Genomic DNA, 26,187 nt, shown 5'->3' with positions numbered 1-26,187 from the left:
CCAGTGGATTTCCATGGCCAAGTGAGGATTCAAACCATGGCATCCTGAAATCCTAGTCCAACACTCAAACCACTTCACCACACTTATCACAAGCTTTCAAAGCTCCAGTGGCTTCTTCATCAGGCAAAGATGTTAAAAATAATGCAGGAGAAAAAAATTGACAATGTTAGTCAAAGGTCTGCATTTTCTCAAGATGGTGTTCTGATATCTGTGCAAGCAGGTAATTCTCCCTGGCCCTGTGGTACTGGGAGACACAAAAAGAGACTTCCTATGAGATCCAGAATGTCTCAGTCCTTTGTGAGCCCACAAGCTCCAGTCAAATAGCTTATACAGGTTGAGTCTCCCTTACTTGGAATTCTGAAATCTGAAATATTCCAAGAACCAGAACTTTTTTCATGAGTGGCTGAGATAGTGACAACTTTGTTTTCCTATGGTTCAACGTATTAAAACACATGATAAATGAAACCCAAAATACTTTTGGTCCCAAACATTTCAGATAAAGGAAACTTTCCAGTACCAAAAACATGTAAGTCTAGATAGGTCTTTGTTCTACCGAAGAACTGCAAGAACATCAGTAGAATATCACCTTCATGCACACTCTTACCAACTGCATTTATCACAGTTTCAGAAGTTCACAGGGAAGTCTGGATCTCTGGATGATTTACAGCCACATTCCGGTGATTCAAGATGAACCACTGTTAGGAACATTAGCATTTAAATTGTGACAACTAGCCCTTGCCATTAACACTCTATCGAGATAAATATGGGAAATTTACACCTTGTTCTGATGCATTTTCCACACACAGGACTATAAATACTCAGACACAAAAGGTGATCTTTTTGCCCAGAAGATTTGTCTAAACCAGCTTTCTTCCTTTCATACACAGTCCCTCTATATTTTGCTACTTTAGGTTAAAACAAAAATCTGCTACTAGCCCTCTGAAATTACTGAAGCAGTTCTCACACAACTTTCTTGGGACGTTTTTGCAAAAGGGGAGAAACAACTCAGGGAAGTTATTTCTTTTGGTCTACAATGCCCAGAGGCCCAGCCAATATTAGTTTAAGATGAATATTCATATCAATATTTGAATTATTAAAGAGAGTGGCCCATTAAGTCTGCTCCATTCACCATGATTTGGAAATTTACACCTCTGACTTCCTACCACTTAGTGGCAGACCAAAAAAGTAACTCTGCTGTCCACCTCATCCAGCACATCAGACTAAAGAATATATCTCAGCAGCAGAGAAAAATAAGGCAAACAGGTCCAGTGAGTTGGTTGGCTAAAACAGCTCACTGATACCTCTATCCAGTGGTCACCAAGTGTGGCCAAGTTAACTGGTTCAGCCAACATGTGTGTGTGGAGACAATTGATGTCATATGGAAGTCTCTCAACTGATGCTCACTTCCACAGTATCTTAGTTCTTTGACTTGTAGTATGAGAATGCTACGAGAGCCAGTGTAGTGGTTTGAGCATTGCACTCTGACTCTTGAGACCAGGATTCAAATCCTGACTCAATCCTGGGGACCCACTGGGTGACCTTTGACAAGTCACACTCTCTCAGCCTCAGAGGATGGCAATGGCAAACCTCTTCTGAACAAATCTTGCCAAGAAAACCCTGTGATAGGTTCACTGTAGGGTCGTCATAAGCTGGAAATGACTTGAAGGCACACAACAACATTATGAGGATGATGTTACTATTGATACAATTATTTACCTTACAAGCTTGTTGTAAGATTTACTGGGATATTATCTGCAAAAAAATTAATGCTTGAACACACACACACCCTGCGTAAGGGAAATACCACGAATGCTCGAGCCCCATTGAAAACAATGGGGCTCATGTATGCTGTGTGCGCACCACAGGCGCACACATTATTGCCACTACCAGCACGTGGCTTTCAGCATAAGCTGAAAGCCGCATATGGCTCACCCATGTATGATGCAGGAACACTGTAGAATCAGGATACATTAACAATATCCTCTCAGATATATAGCACTGATCATTAGCCTCAATTTGAAAGACTTGTGAGATGCATATCAGAGATTAAAACTTTCTTTTTGTCATTGCAGACTCTTCTTGCTGTCAAGAGGGTAGAATATGTGAATGGCAAAGCCTACAGACTTTATAATTGCACAAAGATCAGAAACATCATGCATCCATTTGAGTCAACAGAAACTGCTTGTAGCAAATTACTGCAATACAGCTACCAAAAGAGATTTATTTCATATTTTGACCCTATAGAAGATCTTCATGCCCCTAGGCTAATTTTTTCATGGCAGATTTTATCTTGAAGCATTTTTATCTGCCTGAACAGAATCTCCTCTGTTAGAGGTGAAAGTTTTTTTTATTCCTCACCGTAAGGAAAAAAGTGTGCTGTATTTAAGTTGACAAACTGCTGCAGCATTAAGTTCAAAAAGGATAAAAGATGCATCACAGTCTGTCCAGTGAACACTCCTCTTGCTCAGAAAGTGCAGCAAAATCAAAATATTATTTCTTCTAAAAAACACAAAACACGCTTCCCCCACAGTTGAGATCTGCAGAACTAAGAGGCTAAACAGACCGACTCAAAAGGCCAGTGTCAGGGTTGAGTGGGGGCCGCATGCCCCGACTCCACTCCAAGCCACTGTCAAGCTGCCCACCTAACTGCAGAGGGTGGCGTTACAGCACTCATTTGGCGTGGCTTTCAGACCATGGCAAAGGTGCCCTTTTTCTGCTCCTAAAAAGAATGGCATTTTGCTGCTTCTTTTGGGGCAAGAAAAATGTGGGATTGAAGCCGCGGCATGGTGCTGCAAGTTGCTCCTATGGGACCAAATTCGACTGTGCTTTACCTACTCTACATATATTTTCCTAACAGCAGAAGGACACTGAAATGTTCATCTGCTTATTACTATTCTGTAGAATTCAGAGACATAGCTGTGTTAGTCTGGAACATCAATATGCAAAGGGATCTTTTAGTATTTTTGAGACTGAGTGGCATAGGTTATAGCATAAGCTTTCACAGACTTGGTCTACTTCCTCAGATGCACTGAGTAGAGTTCCGGATGCCCAGGAAGGAACTTCTATGTAGTGTCTAATTTGTGTCTCCTCATCCTTTTATTATGCAGAGAACTATTCTATCTATTCTATGTAGACCTCAGAACGGTAATGTTGGCTGCAGAGCATATGCCACTTTGGAGGATGTAGAGGTCTATGAACTCTTCATAGATCATTTTCAGTTCTGTAATAGAATACTGTTCATATCAACATACAGAGTGTCACAGAGATCTATGTAGGTGGTTTGAGTGTAAGAAAATAAGGTAAAGTAAAAATAATGGATCCATATTTTGTGTGTGTTCATATATGCTAGTAAACATATAAAAAGCTGAGTATGTTTAACATCTATATTATGTAGTATGCGAGAGAAAATTCTCTAGAGAAAAATACAGTACGCCTCAACTTTCATAGGGGTTGGAGATGCAGGATCACTGTAAAGTGGAAAAACCAGAAGTATTTTACCCCTTTCCCAAATATGCATGCTAGACTTTGCTGCTACAAAAATCTCCGCCTCACCTCCAGGCTGCCTCTGCTGCACCTCCATCACCCCCACTTCCAGTCACCAAACTTACCCCTGTACCTCCTAGGATGGCAGCACTAATTTCCTGCAGTGTCCTCTTCTCAGGGAGAAGAGAAGGAAGATGACATGAGATTACAGTAACAACCACAATAGGGAAGCAACAAGGCCCCCTTTGCCACCTTTCCTGCTTCCTCCCTCCCCCACTCCTGTCTCACTCTAGCTGGAAATATCGCTGGTTGTTCCTGCTTCTGCTTATGGGAATGCCCCCACACACAGAGAGAGATAGTGAGAAATTGCACCTTTTAAAAAACTGGGATGTGGCTTAGTAGTTAAAATGTCAATTCTGATGATCGGAAGAAAGTTGGCAGTTTTAGACCCAGGTGCTGCATGATGGGATAAGCTCCTATCACCAGTTCCAGCTTCTGCCAACCTAGAAGTTCGAAAGCATACAAATGCAAATAGATAGATAGGTACCACTTCGGTGGGAAGGTACAGCATTCGGTGCAGTTATGCTGGCCACATGACCACCACAGGCCAGTCCTCGGACGATGCTGGCTCTTCACCTTAGAATGGAGATGAGCACCGTGCCTTATTCGGTTACGAATAGACATTCATGTCAAGGGACTACCTTTACCTACCTTTTAAAAACTTTCTACAGCGATGAGAGGATCTCCCCAGTATGTAACATAAACAGGGAAGGGGAGAGAGACAACCATGTTGCATTGCCTAAGCGGTTCCTTGTCCAGCACAGCAGGAACAACCAGCACCCCTTTGCCTTCTTTCCAACTTCCCTCTCATCACCCTTCTCACTCTAGCTAGCCTCAGCTTAACATCGTAGGTGGATGCCTGAGAAGTCAAAAGCAACAGGGGTAGCAGGTACCCCGAGTGAGTGGTGGGGAATGGAGGGGCCGCTGAGGTGGCACTCGGGCTGAACAAGACAAACAGAGCGAATCAGCCAACGAGAGGGAAAGTGAGTGAACAGGCAAAGGACCAGGCAGACAAGCCATGTTGGTTGCGGACCACACACACCATGCCCTGGAGAAGGCTGTTGGCAGTAAAGCAGATAGAGAGGAGGAGGAGGGCAAGCCACTGCTGCCAGCAGCCCAGTCCTGCTAAAACTGCTGCAAAGATATCCTTTATGACATCTTCTTTCTCCTTGAGGAGAGGATAACACTGTAAGAGATTTCTGCAGCAGTGTCATCATCCTTGGAGGTGCAAGGGGAAAGGCTTGGAGACTGGCAGTGAAGGCAGCTACAAACTCACAAATGATCAAATCTACAGAAGTAAAACCATGAAAGTTGAGGGCCTCCTGTACAACAAAAGCACCAGAGAGAAAGGAACAAAACTGGGAGGAAAAAAGGTAAGAGATAAAGATATCACATTCTCAGTGAAATATGTGTGATGAAGTTTCTCAAATGATAGAAACTGTTTCAAACGCAAAGCAAACACTTTCACTAAAAAGCACTTTTAAAAAAAACTATTAAATTGTATATATCACCTATCATTTCACCAAAACAAAATTGCCAAAAATAGAATTAAAAGAAATAGAATAGAAATAAGGAGTATCTAATATATTAAAATAAACATAGGAAGTACAGATAGTTAGAGAGAACTCTGATTATTAGGAGTAAAAGCCTAAATAACAACTGAACCTCATACTTGTTTTGTCTTTCAGATTCAAAAGGTTCAGTATTCTGTGCATGTTTCTAGTTTACAGGCAGTTGGGTTTTCCCCCTTTCTGAAGATCTTGCTGGAGGAACAAGACCCCTGGTGCTTGTCTCCCTCCCTAATGTCATAGTGAACATAGAAAATTGCTGAACAATGACATTAATTGCTGAATATCCCTCCTTTTTAAAATACACTGGTGAATGTTAACAGTCACATTTTCAATGTGTATCCACATTCTCTGCCAATATTTCTGAATTCTGGGAACTGTTAACATTTATACATGGATGTTAGCACTTGCCCATTTTGAACATTATTGTTATGTTGCTTCACTGAGATCATTCATCATGAAGTACTAACCTAGTGTATAGAAATACCCATACAATTGTGAGCCTGCATGGAAGCAAAGACACATCTTCTCCTAAACACACTCAAGTTGCTTTTCTCTAGAAAAAGTAGTCATCATTGTGATTGGTTTGCATTCATTTAAAGAGAAAATCTGCAAGAGGGACTAATAAAAATTAAAATGACCACAAACATATTATATAAAGTGCAAAGCTATCATCTAACACATCCATTGACATTTTGTAGCTCACATACACCCAACTTTTTCTAAAGCAAGAAAGCACCAATCAGTACTCTCATCAGTTATCTGAAGGATGCAATGCATGAACAGACATTCAAGGCCATGGCCACTGGACAGGCATATACACACACAGAGTATGCATGTGAAACATTGCTCCCTTAGTTATATCAAGGCAATATGTGCTCCATCTGTTAAAGAAGTATGTTTCTATATGTTTTAAAAACGCTTTCAAGATTGTATTTTCAAATACTGTATATGTTCATATATTCTGGCTGTTCCAACAATTTTCAGTGATGTATTTTGTGAACTCTGGCTTTTGTCATGAAAGAATGAACTTATATTTTGGGAAACAGCAGCTTCTTAAAGCACACTGCATTCATTCTGGCATCTTGTAATGCTATTGAAAATTCACATATGCTTCTTCCTTCTCTGCAGCTGAGTTACCTGACGTTCAGGTGGCTTCGTATTGCTCTGTAATCTTCTGATTCTGACGTTTATTTTGAAACAGAATTCCTAAGACATAATTTAAGGATAACATTATTAAAGGGGCAAAATTAGAGTTGATGCAAATGTTTTAAAAGATTCTTTTTACACCCAGATATAGCAAAATAGTACCTGCCCAAGGGAGGGGGATTACTCACCCTCAGATGTGTTCTGAAGTCTGTAATTGAATCAGATATAACTATAGTCTTTTTCTGATTTATGAAGCATGCACAGTGCCTTGACATGCTTCCCATCTTCTGATGCATAGAAAACTAAGATCTTTGCTCCCATTTAAAAGATGAACATGACTATCTTAGGGATGATAAAGTAAGTTTTCCCCCTCTCATTTCATATCTGATTAAAATTTTGGATGCTTCTTCATTTGAATAAAATCAGAACAATAAACGCTTGCTGCCAGTTCCCCTGTTTTCTCCAACAGAAGGCACTCAAAATCCCACTATTTTTCAGAAAACATTTGCACACTACAATGGACTTCATGTGGTATAAAAGGCTGAAAATGAACCAAGGAAATCCAGCCCTGAATTTCACTAAATGACTTTGGAGAAGAGGGGGGACACTTTTTTTCAACCTAAACCACCTCATCAAGAACTCTTAAGGATGAAAGGGGACAACTGCATACCTACCATGCTGAGCTTCTCATAGAAATCATGGGATACGGACACAACAAAACAAAATATAGTACTGAGTTCTATTCACCATAGCTGTAAAAAGCAGTGGTCCAGGCAAAATATCAGCATTCCTGCACACTAACACTTGTCTAAACAGAAAGCTGCATTCTGCCTATGTAACCCATGTGCCAGCAAAGTCACTCCTATGGACCAGAGGCCCTTTTGAAATGGCACAGAGTGCCACACATTGCAGCTGGAGGGAATAATTTGGATGCCATGAAATAGATATAAATAAGGAACTGAAAGCACATACCCAAGCAGAAAACGGAAAGGAAACAAGTTCCACATGCTCTAAGATGGTCAACTGTTTATTCAGTGTTTAAAAAGCCCAACTTGTTTCCAAGGTCATCTAGAATATGTGTATATACAGAAATGCTACACTGTCTGGTCCCTTTATCCCTACTGTCCTGTAACTTGGAGAGTGTTTACAACTCCAGTGATTTCCCTCCAAAGGTATGTATAACTTTGATAAGATTTATAATAATTTTGTATCATAATTAGATGAGTGGTGTCTTATCTTCTAAAGTATTTATTTTAAGTGTATTTACATTTGTTTTCAGCCCCTGAAGAAGGCCTAGTGTGCCAAAATGTGTCGGGCTTTTTAAACCCTGAATAAACAATTGACCATCTTAGAGCATGTGAGCTTGTCTCCTTTCTGTTTGCTACCATGAAATAGAGACACAGAGACCCCGAAGAAGTGTAAATGTTTGCCGCTCATGCCAAATCTTCACTGGAGCTACATCCATGTGTTTTAGGTGTGCCCTTCTGTGGTCCTGTGGTCTCTGGAATATGTCACAGACTTCAGGAAAATCATGGTTTTAAATATTGAAAGCTGCTGTGTAATCATAACATTCTATCTTATACTAACTTGCTTTACAAAGAATTGTTTTTTAAAATGCCAGCACATTGTACTACAATAATAATCATTCTCCAAGACCTATCTGTTTGTTTGTTTGTTTGTTTGTTTAAGAAGTAGTGATGTCTTAAACAGAAAATTGTCTGACCATTTACTACAGATTTTAAAATTCCAAGAAAAGTGAAAGTTTCAGTGGTGAAGCTTACGTGTTGTTTTATGATAGTATCAGCTCCTCCTATTTCGGAAACTAAAGGCTGTGATTGTATTTATGGGAGCATTGCCTTGCTGATTCACCCAAAATTCAGAAGGCAGTGTTAATGTATGACTGGCTCCCCATGGTTGTTGGCAGGGAATAGCAGGACACTGTCAGCTTTCCCATCACTTGCATACCCCAATTTTGGGTACTAATACTATCTTCTCAGTGCTTTGGATTAACACTAACTCAAGACATGTGTTTAAGCATTTTTGCCTTGAAGTGATACCTGACAAAATGATCATAAAGGTTAACATGCAACATGACAGTGGAGGAACATATTGCTCCAAGCCTCCTATGCATCTTATATAGAAATGCACCTGGATATCTGGCAGCTCCAAACAGGTTAGTAACATAAATTTGCAAGGCTCCTTAATGGATGTAAAGCAGGCATATCTTCTGACTACTTTGGGTGTACTGATCTGACAACAACAGAGTCTTCTACACTCTAGTTGTACGACTGTCCTACATTCTTTATTCTTCCCTCTTAATCTCTCTGGGTTTCTTCCCAATCAACTGTCTGGACCCAGAAAACTTAAAATGGGCACAGCTGCATGCTGCAATGCCTTGTACACACCCAGTTACTGTTGCCTCAGAGAACAGAATACAAGGGTACCTCGGGTTACAAAATTAATTCGTTCCGCCGCCGCTTTCGTAACCCGAAAAGCCTTCGCAAGCCGAAAACCCATAGGCGCTAATGGGGAAAAGCCGCGATTTCGTGTGAAATAGCGCCGAAAAGCACCAAAATTTTCTTCGTAACCCGAAATAACCTTCGTAACCCGGAACAGTTATTTCCTATGGGATTTTTTCGTATCCCGGAAATTTCGTAACGTGGGTATTTCGTATCCCGGGGTACCACTGTACACATTCACAAACTTGCGTGGAAGGGTCACTAAAACATACTACATACAGAAACTGGGTTTGCAAGAAGGCCCTTACCACCTCAACTCAGCAAAACATAGGCGGGATACAAACCGCCATATAGTACGTCTTCTATACGTACTAGGGTTAGGAAGTGGCGGTGCTTCCGCACCCCCCCTAACCCTAGAACGTATAGAAGACGTACATCATGGCGGCGCCCCTTCCACATGGGGGCCGCCATGTTTACGTACTGGACGCATAGCGTCCAGACGTGTCGCGGCGCCTATGACGTCGCAATGCGCCAGCGGCGCCTCGTGACGTCATAAAGGCGCCGCAAAAAGAAGCTCCGAAATGGAGTTTCTTTTTTGCTCCGCGTGGGAGCCGCGTGGTTTGGCTGCTGCGCCTCCCGCGCGAAGCAAATGGCGCCGGCGGGAGACCGCCGCAAAGCAGCGGTCTGTATCCCGCCACTGTTATTACTGGTATCTAGTATCTATTAACTTGTTTTTTTAACACTTCTGTACTGTTTTTTTTTAATGATACAGCTTGTCCCAACTAGGGCAATTACAGAACTAAGTACAACGACAGAAATGAAACAAGAATATTAAAACAAATAAAACCAAGTGTAATTTTTTTATCTTAAAATAAAAGCCACTAAAAGCCATGAAAAATAAAAATGCCTTTGCTGCTCATCAAATGCCATCAGAGATTATATTAATGACAGAGGTGCTTAAAGTGCAGCATCAAATGCTTTTTGTGACTCCTCAGTGCCTTCCAGAATTTTATTTTTAAAAAATTAAATCTGTGGCTTGCTACCAATATTTGGCATGTAACCCCTAAATGCACTTACACTCAATGGAATAGTCAATATTACAGTTAATACTATTGTCAATTTAGTTACTTTTAGTTCAATAGCAATAATCAGTACCATAATCACTAATGTATTAAAGTCAATTTAAATATAATTAAGCCACTGTGGTGTACTGGTTTGAGTGCTAGACTAAGAATCCGGAAAACCAGGGTTCGAATTCCTTGGGTGATCTTGGGCAAGTCACACTATCTGCCTCTGAGGGAGGGAAATGCAAACCACCTTTGAACAAATCAAACCAAGAAAACCCCAAGATAGGTTCACCTCCCAGTCACCACAGCTCAATGGGACACACAAAATAACCAAGATGAACGTTTGGCTTCAACTTGATAGATGGGAGGATTGTAATGAATTTCATTACTCTTCATTTTAAATTTAATTCAGCTCTTTTACAATGTATTTTACATAAATGTAACTATCTGCAGTATTCATACCCCCCCCAAAAAAAAACACTTTAGGGGGAAAAAAGCATGGTCCTCCAGTACTGCCCAGGTTGAAAAGTGGCCCCCAGCACCACAGCAGCTGTTTACCCCTGCATTAGCATAACCTATACATAAGCAATTATAAAAACAATGGAACAAACTTGTAAACCTCTATGGTTTATTTACTTCATCATCATAAACAATTAGTCTATATATATTGTTACCCACAAAATAGAAGAAATATTAGTTGCAGGAGTTACCACCCCCACCTCTTGAAACTATTTTTTCAAACACAATTCCAGATACATTCATGTACAAGCTTTTTTTTTTTTTAAAGGCCTTGCTTCCGGTGCCAAAACTTCTAAAATCATTTTCAATGTTTTTGGCAACTGTTATGTGTAGCTTGTAATTATAATGTTCTTATAGCATATTTTTCTGAAAGTGAAGCTTTGGTGCTGCTTTGAATTCCTTTTCATATTGAAGAGGAACTAAAAGGTATTTCTTGCATGATGCTACAGCATCTGCAGGCCCTCCCTCCCCCATGCAGCTTTTTAGTGGGATTCAGTGCAACATGAAGTGCTATACGCTGGAAAGGGAAACCTAGCAAAAGACAAGCCCTTTCCCAACAAGCAGATGAGATTTCTGCTTGCAAACTGTGGTACTGTATTTGAATCCAGCCCATTATGCTGAGCTTCAGTATTTTAATGGAACTTGAAGAGGGTGGGGTCAGATTTAACACGAATTCTTTTAGCAGGACCATCTGGATTGTCCAGACTGATTTATAGTTTTAGATCAATTTAGACTTGAGGGCAGGAATAGCTTGCGGTTCAAAAGTCTTTTGACAATGCTACCCTTTGGGTTGTTTTGTTCTGAAACTAGATAGAGTATACTGTATCTGAAAAATTATATAGAACATCTCTCAGGTTCCATGTACTGCTATCCTGAAGTTTAAACAAAAAGATGGATCCAGAAATTAATACTTTTTAGTGCATCAGTTGTGGTGAAACTACTGTCATGTTTTCATAGATTTTTCCAGGGAAAGGGAGAAAAGTCTGAACTGGATAAAAGGAATACCAAGTGTCACATCATTCATTTTAGGGGTTGGTGGACTTTTTTAGCCCTTTACCATCAGTGTGCACAGAAACGTAATATAGAAACAGTATGGGTGTTGGTTTTTAATAGGTTTCCATATACTAATTTTATTTTTATTAATTTCAAATGACCACCCTCAAAAATGTTGAGGAATAAAGGAGGCTTTCTCCTGTATGGCTGTCTTCTTTGTTTTTCTTGCATGATTTATCAATCCTGTAATGTTCAGAAGCAATTTATCTTGCCTTCTAACACCAGGCACACAAATCCTTCTATCTGAAAACAATACACTGCACTACAAATAATATTAAGCAATGGACATTTCTGAACGTGAAACCGTCAGCAGCCATCATACTGAGAAACAACACAGATGTTCAAGCCTCATAACATAATTTAAACTTCAAAGTAAGATGTAAAACTATTCTGGAAAAAAGGAACTTAGATTCTTAAACATTAACTCATTATTTTGGCAGACATGGTAAAATTTAAATAAAAAATATCACTAGTCACTTGCAGTTCAGCCACTTAAAGGATATGAAAAGGGTTTTATTAGTACCGCAAATCAGTAATAAAGATGTTTTGCTGCATATTTCAAGTTAGCTTTGGACAGTTAATAAGCAAATCTGCTTGTTGTTCAGGAAATGCTCAGACAGCCTGCTGAGGAAGACAATATACAGAAAGCAGATGAAAGTTATATTATTAAAAAAAAGGTAAATGATAGTTGCCAATTTGAATGCTGTAACTTAATTAGCTTCTATTTTAATGTTTATGGAAAAATTCATTAAGAAAGACTATGCTGTACCAAGATTTTGTAAATATTCCCATTCTGTAAACAGGATCTGACTAAAGAAATAATCTACATTCTGGAATCTCTTCCAGTTATAGTTGTACCCTAGTTTTTTAGAAAAGGAAAAATACTGATTTAACATTGTTAATTTCACAGTGTCTTTTGTTTAAAAAACCAGCTTTAAAAGGAAATCTGAATTTAATACAACTACTGTACTTTGAAGAGTACACATACCTTCCCAAAATTGTATCATTCCCCTTTATTAAACAGGTTGACTAAAAAGGTTGCTTTTTACAGAAAAGCAAGCAGTAAAGGAAAATATGTAAAAATTTAGCATTATACTGTATATGATACAGCAGTCATATCCATGTTATTCTACAGCAGAAATCTTGGCTTACTAAACACAGTTATCAACTGCTTGCATACCAGTATGCAAAGGCCACTTTCTCTTACACTCATATGAACTGGTAAATTAATCAGAGAAAAGAAGAGCCTTGTGTGACATTCAAACTAAGGACGACAGTTTAATAAATTCAAACAAGCTACAACTCGTTTAACTAGCTTTAATCCAATCTTTGTTGTTACTTTGTAAATCCTTGCTTATTTGGGCGTAAATTGAAGTTAACATGAAGGCACAACAAACTTCAGGTCATCCCTGACTAACTTTTCTACAGCTTCCCATTCTAAGATCAACATTTTCAATAGCATAATGTTTAGCAGTTGCTGCAACCGCAATCCAGCTTTGGAAGAGACGCCTTTTGCCCAAAGTCTCCGTTATCTGAAATACAAAAAATATTTTGTATTTTTCTGGATTTTGGAATATTTGCATATGCATAATGAGTAACCCTGGAGATGGGACCCAAGTCTTATACAGGAAAGCCTGAATGCAATTTTATACACAGTACTTTTTCATAATTTTGTGCATGAAACAAAGTTTGTATACTCTGAACCATCAGAAAGCAAAGTTGTCAATATTTCCACCACCCATGTGGATGATTTTGGAGTATTTTGGATTTTGAAATAAGGGATACTCAACCTATACCATTAGGAGTTTCACATTTGGATAAGCACCTTGTGGCCCTCCAGAGGATGTTGAACTGAAGCTCCCATCAATCCCAATGGCGAGGAATGCTGAGAGTAGTTCAGCAACATCTGGAAAGGTTGCTGCCCATCCCTGTTTGGCACCATCACATTTCTGAGATTCGTAGCTTTTAAACTATTGTTTTGCTGTAACAGCAACACCAACACAAGTTTGAAGGCATTCTGGGTGTATTTGGCAAAGTATGGATACACACAAGAGTCAGAGTGGTGTAGTGGTTTTGAGTGTTGGACTCCGACTCTGGAGACCAGGGGTTCAATCTCCATGTGACCATGCAAACTCACTAAGTGACCTTGAGCAAGTCACACTCCCTCAGCCTCAGAGGAAGCAAGGGCAAACCCCCTCTCAACTAATCTTGCCAAGAAACCCCCTCCCTTATGTTTGCCTTAGGATCACCATAAGGAAAGGACTTGAAAGCACACAACATGCAGAAGCATGGAGAGGTTTTCAGATATTCAGTGTTGTGTGACTAATAAAAGGGTTTGTGGCCTCACAAAGATTGAGACATCCTGGATCTCATAGGATGTCCTTTTTTGTTTTGCTAATGGAATTTAAATTTCCAGGACTTGAAAAAGGAAGAATGGCCTGCTTGCAGAGATATCCCTCCATACTCAGAACACCACCACCACCACCATCTTGACAAAATGCAGGCTGTGACTGTCATCTTTTTCTTTCTTTCTTTTGCCTGATGAAGCCAGTAGCGCCTCAAAAGCTTGTAATATGTATTTTGTGCATTTTGCTGACCCAATAAATGTATCACTCTCTCATAGGTTTTGGATATTATTGAACAACAACATGGATATACATACACAGGAAAGGAAAAGGTGTTAAGATTTGTCCTGTTGTTGGGCTGTAAAAGGGGCATGGAAGGGTCAGATAAAATTAGTAATGACAGTAAAGATCTCTTTAGAAGTATCCAGGTAGCCATGTGAGGTATATGTGACTGGGAAATATGTACAAACCTTGTGGTTAGGTTATGTGACTTGCTGTGTGCCATCAAGCCATTTCTGACACATGGAGACCGTAAGGTAAGCCTATCATGGGGCTTTCTTGGCACGCTTCTTCTGAGAAGGTTTGCCATTTCCATTCTCTGAGACTGAGAGAGTGTGACTTGCCCAGTGGGTTTGCAATCTCACACAGGGAATCAATGCTGATCTTGAGTGCTGTAGTCAAACACTCAAACCACTACATCATGCTGGCTCTCTTTTGTGACCTACTCTTCCTTCTACTTTTTAATACTTTTATTATTACTATCCAATGTAAATTTTACATGTTTATTGTATTCCATATCACCTTGAATTTTATCCTATTTTGTTAAATTCTACCTTACGTGTTTATTGCATTGTTTGTGCACATTTGCATTTATTTGCCAGCCAGTCATATTTTAAGTCATTCAGAGTAAAGCACAAGTTCAAATCCCAGTTTGGACTGGGAAATGTCTCAGCAAGCCTCCTCTGAACAAATCTTGCCAAGAAAACTCCATGATATGTTTTTGCCATAAGTCGAAAAAGACTTGATGGCACACAAGAAATTATTACTGTGTTTAATAAAAAGAGTTATGTATGGTTAAGTATGAGACCCAGTATGGAGTAGTGATTTCAGCAATGGACTACGACTCTGGAGACCAGGGTTGGATTCCCAGCTTAGCCATGAAACCCACTGTCACACTCTCTCAGCCTCTTCAGGGAAAGTCAATGGCAAACCTGCACGGAACAAATCTTGCAAACAACGTGACAGGGTCACCATAAGGTGGAAATGACTTGAAGGCACACAACAACAGATACACACAATCTTGTTTGTCTGTTGGCTGTTTTATTTTTGCCATACACACATTTTTTTAAGGGGCCTGCGTGGTGTCATGGTTTGAGTGTTGGAGACCAGGGTTAGAATCTTGCCTCAGCCATGAAACCCACTGGGTGCATTTTGGGCAGCCACACTCTCTCAGCCTCTTCAGGGGAAGGCAATGGCAAACCTCCTCTGAGCAAATCTTGCCAAGATAGTTTCGCCTCAGGGAAGAAACACACACAAATGTATCTATTTCTGAGGTGTATATGTGTGTGTATACACACGCGCGCACATACGTGGTTAATGACATGGATTTAATATATCTTTTTATTTTGTGTCGGTCTACGACCGTCATGAAATCATGAAGCTAGGTAAAATCAGGGGCTCCTCGACGCAAAACATTAAAAACAAAGGTTTGTGATCCCAAGGGTCAAGATAAAGACTCTCCTGCGAGAACACGGGCTCCCATTCCCGAGATAAAACGACTTGGTTGTGTTTCTGGTGAGAAGCCAGAAGGGCATGATGGATGGAAACGGGATTACGCCGCGAATTGGCAGCCACACAAAATGGGGGAGGCGGGGAGAGAGGAAGCAGCGAGGCTCCTCCTGGCGGGAAAGCCGCAGACCTTTCTTTGCGCGCGCGCCTCCCTCCCCGTAATCCCGGCCCCCTTGCTCCCGATGCCGCCTCGCTATTGGCCAGCGCGCCTGTCCTTCAAAACACCACTGCGCCAGCCCCACCCCCCGAGCAACCGCCGTTGCTCTCAACGTTCTACGGTTCCAACCGCCTCAACGGTTCCTAACTGTCACTCACGCTGGTCCGTGGCCCCGCCCAGCGACAGCGCGAGCCCCGCCTCTCCTTTCCAACGGTTCCAATCACGCCGAGGCCACGCCCCCTCCCTTCCCCTCTTTCCCTCTCAATATAACGCGCCACCCCGCCGAGTTATTTCCCGTAATCGCTCACCTGAGAGAATATAAAGAAAGAGAGTGGGGGGGGGGGCGGGAGGAACGTAACGCCTCGGCGCGAAACCAACTTCCCCCTCCCTGGTTGGTAACACCGCTCAGCCGCCGCGGCCGCTCCTGCGCAACGCCCGCCAAAACAGCGACGGAGTGCGCACGCGCCCAATCCACCCTCTGACTCCGCCCCAAATTTCTCGGCGCGAGACAAGCGAGCGCACACAACGTCCGTTTTTCCCTCTCGCTCCTCTACCCCCATCAGATTCAGAGTTACTAAGTGCGCATGCGCGACTTGTATGACCTTTTCCTTCCCCGCCTCGCCCCCTCCGGAGCCTCACCGTGTGTCCTGCTACCTTTGGGGCAAGCTTTTATACCTCAAGCGGCCCGCTTTCCCCCTTTATTTCTACCCCGGCTCTCGCCTTCGCCTCCTTCTCCGCCAACCGCCACGGGTCAAAAGTTCTAATAACTGGCAAACGTTTTTTTTAAGAATCCCCAACTTAATTCCCGCCTCCGTTAAGATGAGTGAAATGAAAGACAGCCAACCCGACAAAATGGAACCCTGCGGTGCCAGCCAATCAGAAAGAAGATGCGCCGCGCCTTGGCCAATGAGAGAAAAGCTACCTTCCCAGTCCCCGCAGCGTAGCCGAGGGCGTGAAACTAGTTCACCAGCGGAATGTGAAGAGTGACAGGGAAACTAGCCAATAGGAAGCGAGCGTAGGTGTAGAGGGAGACGGAGGGAAAAAGGGCGGGGTCGCCACACAACCGTCCAATAGCAGGCGGCCCAGCTGGCCACTGACCAATGGGAGCAGAGACGGGGCAAGCGGCCGGCCAATGGGGGCGGGCAGGGGGCGGGCGCAGATAGTGAGGCGTCGGCGCGCTGCTGACTCTGCCTCTTTTTCGTTTCGGCTGTAGAGGGAGGAAGCTTGGGTCGAGGGCGTTAGGCCTGCGAAGCACCACACCATGTCGAAGTCTGAGGTAAGAGACCCCCCAGCACCACGCGGGCCTCCGCCCAAGGCGTGTCTTTGCCGACCCTTAAAACCTGTGGCTTGTATTTTGTGGAATTATGTCTCCTTTGCCTTTAGGGATCCTCCGGTTACGGGTGCGATATGTCTCCTAACGAAGTAAGTGCTCACAGCGACCGACCTTCTTCTCAACCCCCGCCGAATTTAGAGCCGCTACGGGATGTTTGTATCTGTGTGTCGGTTCTGAGCGCGATTTATTTCTCGCTGTTTGGGCCTGCTTTTTTTCCCCTTCCATCTTGGTGTGCGCATGCGCGGTGGCTCCCTTAGAGGCAGGCGCCATTTTTTACAATGCGTGGCGTTCCAAAGCTTCCGCTGGTGCTTCGCCGCCTGGAATTGCTGCGCATGCGCTGTGGGGCAGGGGAAGGCAGAGCTGCGCGCATGCGCGGTGGGTGTTGCGCGGACTTCCCCCCCCCGCGCCATGTGCTCGCGCGCTTTGTCTGCAAAGCCCTCTTGTTTCATTGCCTTTTCTGTCGCCTGAGGCTGCATCCGCACTGCGGAAACAATCCGCTTCGGGTGCATAGGTCCAAAACACCATAAGAGTGTAGTGTGGTCACCATCATAATAGTGTGGCAATGGGGTCCAAGACACTGTGGAAGTAATCCAGTGTGAGGCCCATTTAACTGCCCTGGCTCAATGCTAGGGAATTCAGGGCATGGTAGTTTTGTGACATGTTCTCTAGAACCTTCTCTGTTGGGGGGCTCTAGTGCCACAATAAACTACAATTCCCAGGATTCCCTAGCCCTGAGCCAGGGCAGTTAAAGCGGTCTCAAAGTGGGTTGTTTCTCCAGTGTGCTTTGGACCATAGTTAACATATGCTCTTATAGGAATTCAAAGAGCCTACTCTCCATTCCATACATTGATTGGATACATAGGATACAAATACACCTCTTTTCAGTCATTGGATACAAAACATATACATACGTATTTCTTGGCCCTGTTGGTTCGATTGTTGATATCTTTTCTTATCAGGATTGTTTTTCAGTCACTGTCTCACGTAGTCTTAGCCTGGCATTCCTTATTTTGGCTAAATGGAGACACTAAGATACCACTAACAGCAATAAAGGGGCCTTGAAGCTTCAGGAGGAGACCTCTTTGACTCATCACTTATCCATCGTACAGACAGTTCTACTCTCTTAACTCATTGTTATCTAATATTTTACTTCTAGGCATTCTAGCTTTTGCTATTTTGTTAAATTTTGTCTTCCTCAGTTTCTGCAGTGTGGATGCAACCTAAGAGCAGCATTCTGGTCTCGCCGTTTTCATTCCTCCCTCCTTTCTGCAGCGTATTGTCCAAAGCTGGTCCTGTTCTTTCCCCCATTTTCTCCTTTTTCTCATGCTTGTGGCTCTTGGTGGGAGGACATATAAGTAATGCCTGCTTTTCCTTCCTAACAAGACCACATGGTGCTTTTTTGGGGTGGATGGTCCCCACTAAATGTACATGGAACCGGGGGGGGGGGTGGACACCTGTATTGACAACTAGGGTGTCCAGACATACTGCAGAGTTTGCCTACCTTGGCTCTGTCCTATGGAAACATGGGATTTGTAGTTTGTTGTGGCACTAGAAGGCTAAACATTTCACAAAACTATAGGCCCCAGAATTCATACCATTGAGCCCTGGCAGTTAATGCAGAATAAAACTGCATTATTTCTGCAGTGCAGATGTAGCTTCAGTCTCTCCCAATTTTCCTCTTTGTCCTTAGCTTAATTCATGGTAGTTAAAGCAGTGGCAGACTAAAATGTGCCATCCTAAGAGCCTATATCCTCAGGCTGTAAAATATTTTTCTTTGCCATGAAGCCTGAAAACCACTGCGGTGATGCTATGAGGTCTCACTTCTTCACTACCTCACTTTTTCCCCTGAAATGGCTTGTTAGCCAGCCTGCTATTATCTTTGTCAGAAGTGCTCATGGAAATACCTTACGTTTTACAGGGAGTTAAGGTAGATTTAACTTGAGGCAGCAAATCTTAAAAATTATTTCTGCACTTCCTTACAAAATTATGCTGCAAAAAGCAGTACAGTACATTTAATAAATTTCTTGTTGCTCTTGGGCATTGTTTTGAGTGTAAACATTGGGAGACTCCCAAAAGTGACAGGTTTTCAGAAATAATAACATAATCTGAAATGCTAGGGAAGGTGTGCCTAAGTGCCATCAGCATAGTTTTAAAGTCTGTAGTAAGAATAAGTAACATATTAGCCTCACCAAAGCCTTTGGCATGAAAAGAGTATTTCCACTCATTTAATTCAAAGTTCAGTTCAGTGGACATACGTTAGGGAAGCATCCAACCAATCTCCTTGATTATGTTATCACCCTGCTTTTCTCTGTTTTAGTCCCCAAAGGAGCCTGAGCAGCTGCGTAAGCTGTTCATTGGTGGCCTCAGTTTTGAGACGACAGATGAGAGCCTTCGCAATCATTTTGAACAATGGGGGACGCTTACAGATTGTGTGGTAAGTTCCTCCATGAACTTGGACCCAGATTTTTATATGGAAAAGGGCTAATTTGAACTGGATTTGGTGTTGCTATTTAATTAACAGCATACCTAACAAGTGGTATAAGAGGAATAGGGTGTCCAAAGCATGTTTGAAGGGCTGGGGTTAGTACTAGCCTTTCCTTTTGTCTTTGAACTAATGGAATGGGACTTACTGAATAGGACTAATGTGAAGTGAGTAACATTGCAAATGAAGAATCCATTAGCCCACCCATCCCAGACACTTGGTATATATTCTATGCTTAAAGGATACATGGGCCGCTTAGGACCATAGGGCTGCGTGTAATTTAACAGGATTTCATGCAACCATAATTTCAAAACCCCATTTAAAGTGTTCAGTTAAGGTCTCTGCAAGAGTGAGCTATCTGCTCCCTAACAACTTCTGAGGGGAAGGAAGGGTAGCTGAGAAAAGGGTTGGTTTTGAATATATTTGCTCTGTCTTTATACACCCCTGGGTTCAGTGCTGCCCAAACTCAGTATGTTACGCCACAAACAAACCCCAAGGGATGAGGTTGGACACACCTGGTTTACACTTAAGCCAAAGCATAACACTGACTTCAGTATTTTGTTCTAGGTAATGAGAGATCCAAATACTAAGCGCTCCAGGGGCTTTGGATTTGTCACTTACTCAACAGTGGAGGAAGTTGATGCTGCCATGAATGCCAGGCCGCACAAAGTTGATGGTAGAGTTGTTGAACCAAAAAGAGCTGTATCCAGAGAGGTAAGAACTGCTGTCTGTTGTATTACTATCAAGCTGACATTCTGTACCCCTTTCTTCTGGGTGAAAGCATTGTAACCACCATAGGTTTGATTAGCTGTTTATGTGTCTGTAACATTTTGTTATCTGCTTGAATCTGAAGCCCACTGGATTTGTTGAGTAAAAGGTTGCCAGGAGTGCCTCTGAATTCAGTGGGAGAAATTCTCAAAGCAAATTTAGGATTGTAGCATTGATGGCCACTAGATCCATTACATCTTTGGGGTATAAGACAACCAACTCTTTTAACTAAAGCTACAGCATGATCTCTATAGTAACTTTTTCCAGTACAAATAGCTGAAAAGGAAGGTTGCACAAGTTTGACATCTAGCTTGTCCTGCCTTGCTGTAGGATTCTCAGAGGCCTGGAGCCCACTTAACAGTGAAGAAAATCTTTGTTGGAGGAATTAAGGAAGACACAGAGGAGCACCACCTGAGGGACTACTTCGAACAGTATGGCAAAATTGAAGTCATTGAGATAATGACAGATCGTGGCAGTGGCAAAAAGAGGGGATTTGCCTTTGTTACTTTTGATGACCATGACTCTGTGGACAAGATTGTCAGTAAGTATACCAGTGTTTGTTGTCGATATATTCTGGTTTAGATATTTGTTTTGGATATATTGTTACAGTGGCAATACTGTAAAAGCTTTTTTCTCTTGCATTTAGTTCAGAAATACCATACTGTGAATGGGCATAACTGTGAAGTCAGAAAAGCTTTGTCAAAACAGGAAATGGCCAGTGCTACTTCAAGTCAACGAGGTGAGTTTCTGATGCTTGTATGTAAAGGCATAGACATGTTGTTATGGAATACCTTGTAGCAACTGTGAGACTGTTGTAGCAAAATCTTTCATAAACTTAGTTTACTTCCTGAGATGCATGCAAGTGTAGGAAACATCATATTACATAGTTATTCTCAGATGCTAAAAAGCCGTTTGCATACTGTTTGTGTATAAATGTGAACTATTGATGCTTTTCAGGAGTGCTGATTGTTCTTTATTATTGTTAGGCCGCAGTAGTTCTGGCAGCTTTGGCAGTGGACGCGGAGGTGGATTTGGTGGCAGTGACAACTTCAACCGTAGCAGCAACTTTGGTGGCCGTGGTGAGTACTACTGCTTGAAAATAACCAGTTATAATATTTTCTGAAATCCTTTTAATTTTAAATACCATTTCTCAACATATTTGGATTATTTAGTCCTTGCCAGCATCATATGTCTCTCCACACAACACACATGGCGGTTGGCATCACGGCGCTCCTCTGGTGCTGTATCCAGATGACACAGCACCAAAGGAGCAAAAAAAGCTCTAGTGGCTATGGTGCCCCTCTGTGGCACAAAAAGGAGCCATTGGCCTGTTACAGACTGCCAAAATAAAGCTGCTTGGGGTCTCTTTGGAGGTATGCTATTTAAATGATGCATGGGTCCTAAGAGTCCGGAGGTTGCGCCAAAGCCACACTCCATTCCTAAGCACTGGAGTGCAGCTTTGGTGCAGCTTCCGGATTCTTAGGATGCATGCATCATTTAACCATACCTCCAAAGAGACCCCAAGCAGCTTTATTTTGGTAGTCTGTAACAGGCCACATTTTGCAACTTTTTGTGCCACAGAAAGGCCAGATCGGGGCCACAGCATGTAGTGGCTGTAGGCCACCCCTTAGGGGCTGTCTGCTCAGCCACTGAGTTCCTAGTCCTGCTTACAAATTCACTGCTAAAAGTGCTAACAGCTGTCTTTGTTTTAGGTGGGTTTGGCAGCCGTGGTGGTGGAGGAGGAGGTGGAGGAGGTGGTGGTTATGGAGGCAGTGGAGATGGCTATAATGGATTTGGCAATGATGGTAAGTTCATATCAATCACAGTGATTAAGTAGTCTTTATTATAATCGGTTGGGCAATGTCAGAGAATCTGTGGGCATTTCTGTCTTTTGAAACTCTTCAGGTTGAACCAGGCCTAAAATGCAAAATACAAAAAAAGCCAGAAATAATTAGGAATAAATTAGAATTTTGCATTTTGTTGGAGGGGAGGGGGCTGTGACTTGTTTAAATGCAAATTTTTAGGTGCAGGAAAAGACAATTTTGTTAAGGAGAACTTTTTTTATTTCATTGGCTATATATCTCTTGTGAACTATATAAATGTTTTAAAAATACAAATCAAGCATGAATTATAAGTTAATTTGAACACAGTTGGGACATTATAGGTAAAATTCTTCCCTCAGTAGTTGGTGGTAGCTGATCTGATAAGGTCGACAGAATTATAATTGAGCAGGAATGGACTCCAGTTTCTTGATTTGCTTCCTTAGTTCTGTTTTTCACCCCGCTCTTGATGAGACAGATCACATTTCTAGGTTCCTTTGGAATGTTTGTGCTTTCTTGGAATTTTAAGTCATGAGAGCTTAGCCTGACCTGCTTGTAATTTTTATATTGTTAACTTTCTATAGGCTATGGAGGTAGTGGCTCTGGATATTCTGGAGGAAGCAGGGGTTATGGCAGCAGTAGCAGCTATGATGGCTATAACAACGGAGGTGGTGGCTTTGGTGGTGGCAGTGGAGGTAAGTGTTGTATTTATCCTTCAAATGGCAAAGAATTGATACAGGGAACCTAGCTAGACTAATTATAGAAGCATTTCCTTAACTGCTTATGTTGTAGACCCTGTCCTTTAAAATCCTTAAGGAACAAATACCAAAAAATATTTCAGATATGTGTATTTATCTGGTTAGCAGATAAGGTGCTTTTCTTTAAGTATTTGGAAGTGTGCTAGTGACAAATAGCTATGGCTAAAGTGGTTTGTCATTTTTTCAAACTGAATGAAATAAAATATGTAAAATGTTTAAAATGTTATGTGGTTATGAACGCTACTTTGAAATTTAGAGTCAGAAGTTCAAAATGTGTTACTGTCAGGTTCAGTAGATTACTTGTATTTTTGGAAGAAATTATTTTCAGGTAATACATCCTACATATGCAGTGGCATAAAATAAAACTGACTACATAGAATGAACACCATATTTGCAGGATTTACCAAGCAAGGCACAGAGGAAAGAAGTTATAGCTAGAGTGATGAACACATTTATATGAATATGTGCTGATCATATTCAGCATAATGAGAAAAGAGTTGTTAATCTTTGTTTGGTGAGTAAAAAAGTTATTTTTGTCAAATATCTCTGTAATAATAAGCGGTTTATTCTTGCTCTTCTCAGGAAGCAACTTCGGAGGTGGTGGAAATTACAATGACTTTGGCAGTTACAATAACCAGTCTTCAAATTTTGGACCCATGAAAGGAGGAAACTTTGGAGGCAGGAGCTCTGGCCCATATGGTGGGAGTGGTGGTAAGCATCTGAAACTTTACAATTGGAGTCAAATAGAATAGCTGAGCTACCCCAGATTATGCCTTGATCTTTGATTTCACTGGATTTGTCAACACCAGAGGTGTTGAATATTTGGATCATTAGCCCTTGACCATAGGTTGGTCTTGTAGTCTCTAGTTCCTTCTAAACTTTTCACCTCTGTCATGTATAGTGAACTAGGTAGTTGTTCATTTAGCTTGCAGTCCCCATTTTAATTTTTACTTCTTTCTCACCCTCCATTTGTTGTTTTCTGAGAAAAGAACACTTTTTCTTTCAGGTGGCTACGGTGGCTCTGGTAGTGGCAGTAGCTATGGTGGTGGAAGGCGGTTTTAATTCCTCGGGTAAGAAGTTTCCCTTTAGCCCATAGATAAATATGCAGTACTTTTTGGAATTGTAACATTAACGTTTAATGTAGCTGAGCAAGCTATTGTAGTTTAAGTATACATAGACTAAAATATATGGATTAGCGATTGGTGGGAGCAAATTTGCTATTGGATTGTAGCCTTGAGTCTCAATGTGTTTAGATTAACAACTTTATTCCATATTATTCAACAGGAAACAAAGCTTTAGCAGGAGAGGAGAGCCAGAGAATTGACAGGGAAGCTACAGGTTACCACAGTTGTGAACTCAGCCAAACACAGTTGTGGCAGGGTAGAACTGCCTCATGAAGACATGTGTTAGACAAGCGCTTGTTTGCAAACATCAGGACTGTATTTGTGACTAACTGTATAACAGGATATTTTAGTTTTTGTGTTCTGTGGAAAGTGCAAAGCATTCCAACAAGGGTTTTTATGTAGATTATTTTTTCCAAACGAATAATGTTGACTGCTGACTGTAATAGACTGATCATGACGCTGAATAAATGTGTCTCCTTTTTTAAATGTGCTGTGTAAAGTTAGTTCAATATAAGTTAACACATAATGGCTGTAGCTGCCTGATTGAAATACGGATTTAGCTTAAAACATGCAGTGCCTGATGACGGGTATGCTGGATTAAAGATTAATGGTAGAGTTGTCCACATTTGTGAACAGACACAGCAACCAGTATATATTTTGCTGTAATTGAATGTGCAGCTGGAAATGGTTCTTGGGATACTGGTTTTAGCTGTGACACATCCTTGTGTAGACTGCTGTACACACTAATATCCTGTTGGTTTGGGGATGTTGCAGAAGTATATCAATAGTGATTTTGTCAGACAAGGTTTAAATCCTCAGTTAAGTCTTACATATATAAATTCTAATAGCTGACTGCCAAGGGTTCTAACTTTCCAGTAATAGGGCAGGTAATACAGATCCAAATGGATTGTTTTCTGTTCTGTTCTAATAATAAGGGGGGAATGGGTTCTGTCACTGAAGTGACAATCAAAATACATGATTTCTTATCCATAGATAGCTGAATGTTTGGCATTTGTTAATGAAATGTTAACCATTAGCTAAAATTTATAAGAGGGCATATGTTAAGATTCACATTTCATGATGAGGATAGGGGAACTTCAAAGGAAACTCAAGCAGATTCCACATTAAAATATCATAGTTAAATTTGTACGTAATAGACTCAGGCCTGTTACAGACTGCCAAAATAAAGCTGCTTCGGGTCTCTTTGGAGGTATGCTGTTTAAATGATGCATGCATCCTAAGAATCTGGAAGCTGCACCAAAGCTGCACTCCAGTGCTTAGGAATGGAGTGTGGCTTTGGTGCGACCTCCGGACTCTTAGGACCCATGCATCATTTAAATAGCATGCCTCCAAAGAGACCTGAAGCAGCTTTATTTTGGAAGTCTGTAACAGGCCAAACTTTCTTTATAAGCCACAGATGTCTTATGACTACACAGCGTGCTCCCCTTTGGTATTGTACTGGGTAGATTCCACTGCTTATGGAAAGCAGTCTTGATCATATAAATTGATATAATAAATCCATTTTATCTTTTTGGCATCAAAGATGCCACTACATTTCTAGAAGCATTTAAGGTAAACATACAGTTCTTCCAAAATGGTTTTCCCCCTTCTCATTGAGGCATCCAAAGCCAGTTCTCATCTCAACCAGTGTTCTGTTTTGCATTTGAAATTCCATAAAACATTGTTGAATAATCCTTGGTTCATTCTGTGGAGTAAGTCATTGTCATATTCCCCCTCAGTGCAGTTCTGCAGTAGAAAATTAGCCTTCTGGATGCCTTTTCTTTGGCTTTGTTCAAGTGTTAATTTCTTAATGCTCGTCTGTCCGTTTGGTGGACTTAGAACTGCACTTAATATTTGAGGGTGTCGTGGCAGCATTGGCATAGTGTTACATTATGTTGGTCCAATTAATCAGCAAGAACTGAGCGCACCTTCAATATTTCACAGAACATGTATATGGCACATGTGTATATATAAACTTTTTGATTGGTTAACTGCTTAATTTAGAATGCAAACTTAATAGAATTGATGGGTTTTTACGTGGCTGAGTTTGCAATAGCAGGTGGATCCTTATTCTGTTGAGGGAGACAAGACCTCAGGATTCATGAAGTAATACTCGTTTTTGGCATGGTAGCATAACCACAACAGAGGAGAGCAAGCACAACAGCACCTGAAAACTAAGTAGCTTTACAAATCCGGGAGGCATGCAGATGGTTGAGCTACTAGGAACGGCTAGCAAGCATAGCTCCGAATGGCT

General features: G+C 41.5%; 3 protein-coding genes across 6 annotated transcripts in view; 2 read left to right on the top strand and 1 right to left on the bottom strand.

The window, feature by feature from the left end:
- Window positions 1-16,450, bottom strand: part of CBX5 (chromobox 5) — a 55,038-nt gene extending 38,588 nt beyond the window's left edge. Inside the window, exons 1-2 of one of the 4 annotated variants that reach the window (XM_042449898.1) lie at window positions 16,288-16,450; window positions 6,252-6,320 (exon numbers count right to left, since the gene is read on the bottom strand). The gene's annotated coding sequence lies outside the window, so the exon portion shown is untranslated. Of the gene's footprint in view, window positions 1-6,251; window positions 6,321-15,956; window positions 16,208-16,287 lie in introns of those variants that run through there. The other 3 variants (XM_042449899.1, XM_042449896.1, XM_042449897.1) reach the window with 3 other exon arrangements.
- Window positions 1-26,187, top strand: part of LOC121921591 (TBC1 domain family member 15-like) — a 722,109-nt gene that overhangs the window by 134,155 nt on the left and 561,767 nt on the right. The gene's annotated exons all lie outside the window — the stretch shown is intronic.
- HNRNPA1 (heterogeneous nuclear ribonucleoprotein A1) lies at window positions 16,808-24,419 on the top strand. Its single transcript, XM_042449895.1, is given in 11 exon segments — window positions 16,808-16,924; window positions 19,299-19,415; window positions 20,031-20,177; window positions 20,562-20,772; window positions 20,878-20,970; window positions 21,218-21,310; window positions 21,944-22,036; window positions 22,636-22,746; window positions 23,392-23,520; window positions 24,094-24,154; window positions 24,156-24,419. Coding segments are annotated over 11 exon segments (1,134 nt in total). The 5' UTR covers window positions 16,808-16,909; the 3' UTR covers window positions 24,220-24,419.

This window comes from Sceloporus undulatus, chromosome 2 (genome assembly GCF_019175285.1).
Source record: "Sceloporus undulatus isolate JIND9_A2432 ecotype Alabama chromosome 2, SceUnd_v1.1, whole genome shotgun sequence".
In the NCBI taxonomy this organism is placed as follows: Eukaryota; Metazoa; Chordata; class Lepidosauria; order Squamata; family Phrynosomatidae; genus Sceloporus; species Sceloporus undulatus.
Note: the sequence above shows the minus strand (reverse complement) of the source record. Positions and strands in the feature narration are given on the sequence as shown.